General features: G+C 46.3%; 1 protein-coding gene across 2 annotated transcripts in view; it reads left to right on the top strand.

Moving 5' to 3' along the window:
- LOC134465906 (cAMP-responsive element modulator-like) overlaps positions 1-5,000 on the top strand; it is an 86,608-nt gene that overhangs the window by 76,669 nt on the left and 4,939 nt on the right. The window contains exon 1 of one of the 2 annotated variants that reach the window (XM_063219800.1): positions 3,426-4,566. The exons of the other annotated variant lie outside the window; for it this stretch is intronic. Coding sequence (XP_063075870.1) covers positions 4,536-4,566 — 31 coding nt within the window. The 5' untranslated portion in view covers positions 3,426-4,535. Of the gene's footprint in view, positions 1-3,425; positions 4,567-5,000 lie in introns of those variants that run through there. 2 annotated transcript variants of the gene reach the window in all.

Here is a 5,000-nt window from a genome sequence, read left to right on the forward strand (position 1 = left end):
GTAATACCGTTACAGCAACAATTCACAATTTCATTCAACAATAGGCAAACATCAATGCACCGTTGTCATAATTTCAGAAAGGGTGTTGAAAGGGTGTTCAAACGTGGCCACGAATACGGACACTCAACAACCACGTAACTCCATGGTTGACAACTGTATCAATCACAGGGGACAAATATCGCCCTTACCGTGCGTGCGCTGTCTTGACCGCAGAATGTATCCCTTCACTTAATCCACGCGTTTCCATAATACGGATTACAAAATGGATATTATCTCACTGTCACAAATTCCATTTTGTAATCCACATTATAGCTAATAGCAAGAAATTGACTATTGTGCTGAAATTCAGCTATCCCACTCAGCGCACTTATTATCCAGAATATGCATTGCACATTGTTTCTTCTTGCGTTTGTCCACATCCAAAACAGTTCCGTGTCGACAAATGGCGGGTTATTGAACATGTCTGGCCTGGTACAGTTTGGTTGGAGTAGGCTACAGAGGGTAATATGTAGTCTTCAAAATAACTTTTATTATAAAAACAACTGTCTTGAGCCAAAAATGTAATGTAAACTGGTGTCTGTGCAACATCCACCGAGAGAGATTATGTCGCTTCATTTTAATTTTGTATCTGCGTTGGATTTGACGCTCTCTCTGATAACAACCAATTGGAAGGGGGACCCCCTCCAGATGGGGGTACTTTGACTAAACTGTCGCTGCGCTTTTCGGCACTTGACTTGACGCTGTCGCTGATGCAAACCAATTGGAAGGGGGCTCCCACTCGAGCAGGGGGTATTATGGAGGGGCTGTTGCTTCCCTCACAGCAGAGCCCAATTCAGATGACAGTCTTATTATAAAGCTATTTAAAACCGTCATTGCTGATGAATACATAACCTGTCGTCCTTGGGGGCCCCTCCTACTCGGGGGCCCTAGGCAACTGCCTACATTGCGTACCTTAACGCAACGGGCCTGCACACACACACACACACACACACACACACACACACACACACACACACACACACACACACACACACACACACACACATACACACACACACACACACACACCTATTAACTGAGAATGGACTTTGACACACACACACACACACACACACACACACACACACACACACACACACACACACACACACACACACACACACACACACACACACACACACACACACACACACACACACACACACACCTATTAACTGAGAATGGACTTTGACACACACACACACACACACACACACACACACACACACACACACACACACACACACACACACACACACACACATACACACACACAGACACACACACACACACACACTCAGACACTCAGACAAAGAGCGCATTCTTTGGATGGCTGCCAAGTTGACGTCAGTGACATCAGCAATGATGTCAAAGGAAGCAGCACACACACACACACACACACACACTCACACGCACACGCACACGCACACACACACGCACACGCACACACACACTCTCTCTGAGCAATTACAGGTTTATTGGTCCAACAGGTTTTGTGTGTGTAGACCATTTAAAATGTTCACAAGGGTGTCTGATGCTTATGAAAATGAAAAAAAATATGAAAAGTGATGATGATGAGACGTAGATCAGTGATTTTTGGTCAGGCGTACCTGTCAGAAAACCGTTGCCATGGCAACAACAAATATGATAAACCTAATCTTTTGGTATCACAATGTAGTCAACTTCATTTTAGGAAAAGTCACAAAGTTTCGTAGTCATAGCTTTAGTCATTCAGGAGTTATACGACATCAAAGTTGGTGCGGGCACTTTTAGCCCCCCCCCCCCCAGTCTGGATAGGGTTAAGTCTGACTTCAGATGTCGATGTGTTTAAAGTTATGTTAGGATTGTTGCGGACACCTGTTATTTATTGCATTTAAGGTGGTGGAAAAGCGGCATGTGTACATGGGGTAAAGGAAATGACTGTGCTCATCCTTTGTTTCTGTGGCTGAATTTCAAATGGTGCACTTGTGCACTTCGGTGTTCATGTTTCAGTGCATATGGCGTATTAGTTACACACTGAAACATAGTGCCACAAGTGCATATGGCGTATTAGTTACACCCTGAAACATAGTGCCACAAGTGCATATGGCGTATTAGTTACACCCTGAAACATAGTGCCACAAGTGCACAAGTGCATATGGCGTATTAGTTACACACTGAAACATAGTGCCACAAGTGCACCATAGTGCCACAAGTGCACCATAGTGCCACAAGTGCATATGAGCACTGAAACATAGTGCCACAAGTGCATATGGCGTATTAGTTACACCCTGAAACATAGTGCACAAGTGGCGTATTAGTTACACACTGAAACATAGTGCCACAAGTGCACCATAGTGCCACAAGTGCACCATAGTGCCACAAGTGCACAAGTGTGTTGTAGCACTGAAACATAGTGCCACAAGTGCACCATAGTGCCACAAGTGCACAAGTAACACAACATAGTGCCACAAGTGCGTCATGACAGTCATGCTAATAAAACACCATTTGAACTGAATTTGAGAGAGAGAAGCACAGAGAAGAGAAAGGTGGACAGAGAGAGAGAGACGAGGAGAGAGAGAGAGACGAGGAGAGAGAGAGACAAGGAGAGAGAGAGGCGAGGGAGAGAGAGAGAGAGACTCGAGGAGAGAGAGAGACGAGGAGAGAGAGAGGCGAGGGAGAGAGAGAGAGAGAGGGAGAGAGAGGCGAGGAGAGAGAGAGGGAGAGGGAGAGAGAGGCGAGGAGAGAGAGAGAGGCTAGGGAGAGAGAGGGAGAGAGAGGCGAGGGAGAGAGAGAGACGAGGAGGGAGAGAGAGAGAGAGAGGGAGAGAGAGGCGAGGAGAGGGAGACAGAGAGAGAGACGAGGGAGAGAGAGAGAGAGAGAGAGAGAGAGAAAGGCTAGGGTTAACAGGAACACAACCACACGTCATCACAGCACACAGAGAGCTTGAAGAGGAAAGGGGGGAGGGGAGGAGAGAGAGAGAGAAAGAGAGCGAAGCCACAAACGTCATCCGACAGCGAGACAGTGAGGGAGAGAGCGGGGGAGGGGAGGAAAGGAGGGAGGGAGGGAGGGAGAGGAGGGAGGGAGGCATGTTGTTGGAACTGACGTCTGTGAACTAGTGCGTCAGAGAGGGAGAGAGGGAGAGAGAGAGAGGGAGGGGTGGAGCGTCAGAATTAGAATGCGTCAGAGAGTGAGAGAGTGTCAGCTCTGCGGAGAGGGGGAGAGGGGAGGGGGAAGGGAAAGCGTGTGAGTGTGTGCGTCAGCAAGAGAGAGAGAGAGAGAGAGAGAGAGAGAGAGAGAGAGAGAGAGAGAGAGAGAGAGAGAGGAAGGAGGAGCTGAACTCTCCCAACAAGCCAAGTCAAGTCAAGTTGGCCGTTTCAGCGACAAGACACACACACACACACACACACACACACACACTCTCTCTCTCTCTCTCTCTCTCTCGCACACTCGCGTTCTTACCGGCAAACCCACAACACACGCTGACAGATTAGAGTGTCAGTGTCAGAACGTGAAGTGAGCAGACGAACACCATACACACTCCAACTGGACGAAAAGACTGCAAGACGGAGCAACTGCTTTACTTTAAAAAGGGGAAATGACTTTAGGCCTTCTTAACTGAAACACGCCGTTTGTGTTTGTTTTTAAGGGGGGTGGTCACGTTAGTTTGTTTTGTTTTTAAGGGGGGTGGTCACGTCACACACAAGTTTTCTGCCGGCAAAACACACAGAGGCAGAGTTTTGGGAGCGGAGAGACGGACAGCAAAACGACTTCAAGAAGAAGGAGCCACTTGTAAAGAGACAGAAGAGGAGCCGCTTGTAAAGAAGACAAGTGTCAGAGTCCAGGGGGCCGGAACGGACAGACCACAGGGAAGGAGGTGAAGAAAAGAAAAGAACAGAGAAGAGAAGAGAAGAAGGAGTTATCCTGCCACCACAAGAAAACAAAAAGACTTGAAGTAAGAACGGACAGGAGAGCAAGAAAGAGGACGACAAGGAAAAGAGACACGAAGCAGTGTAACGACAACAAAACCCAGACGACACAACGTTTACAAGACACAGCAGACGAAACACGTTGTTTTGTTTGTTTTGTTTTGGGGTCGTGTGGTGGTGACCAGTGACAGCTCCTGGAGTTGGTCTCTGCTGTTGGTGTGAGTCTGAGTGGCGTGAAAACAACATCTTCTGCAAGATACGCACGTGTTTCTGTTTTGGGTCAAAGGTCACGTCGTTTTGTGACCCAGAAAACAGTCATTAAAACAGCAGGTGGATTGTATTGTAGCCATTTGTAGTCTTTCCCTCCATCGAAAACCCATTACTAGACACGGCTATTGGACTACAATACGACAGGTGGATTTACAACTTGTTTAAAAAGACAAAGCAGGTCTCAGGACTCTTTAACTTCTCGTGTCAGTAAGTGGAATACGAGAGGACTGGAACACTTGCCATTGAGCGAGGGGAAGAAAACGTTTAGGAAAAGTTCAAAGGTCAAAGGTCGTCCAGCTGGAGTTCGTGACGATACACATGGCGGTCACCGGAGAGGAGACGGAGTCTGGTGAGGATGATTGATTCATTAATTAAAAGGGGGTTACTGGTGAGGATGATTAATTAATTAATTAAACGGGTTTACTGGTATCATTGAAGTAGTTAATTAATCAAACAGGTTTACTGGTATCATTGAAGTAGTTAATTAATCAAACAGGTTTACTGGTATCATTAATTGTAATGACTTGAATGTTGCTCATCTGAACCTAAAGCCTTATGGGCCTGTCTATTAATTAATTGTTGAATTGACTGATCGGGATTAGGCTACTGAGATCATTGATTGATGTACTGATGTCATTGATGGACTGTAGTTTGAATGTCGCTCATCCCAAATCAATTTGGGCCTGTGCATTAAAGTAGACTCATTAATGAACGGGGTTACTTGATTGGTCGATTGATTGTTCGGCTTCACAGAGATGATTGATTGTAATTTCAATGTTGTTG

The sequence above is a fragment of the Engraulis encrasicolus genome, chromosome 16, assembly GCF_034702125.1.
Source record: "Engraulis encrasicolus isolate BLACKSEA-1 chromosome 16, IST_EnEncr_1.0, whole genome shotgun sequence".
NCBI classification, from domain to species: domain Eukaryota; kingdom Metazoa; phylum Chordata; class Actinopteri; order Clupeiformes; family Engraulidae; genus Engraulis; species Engraulis encrasicolus.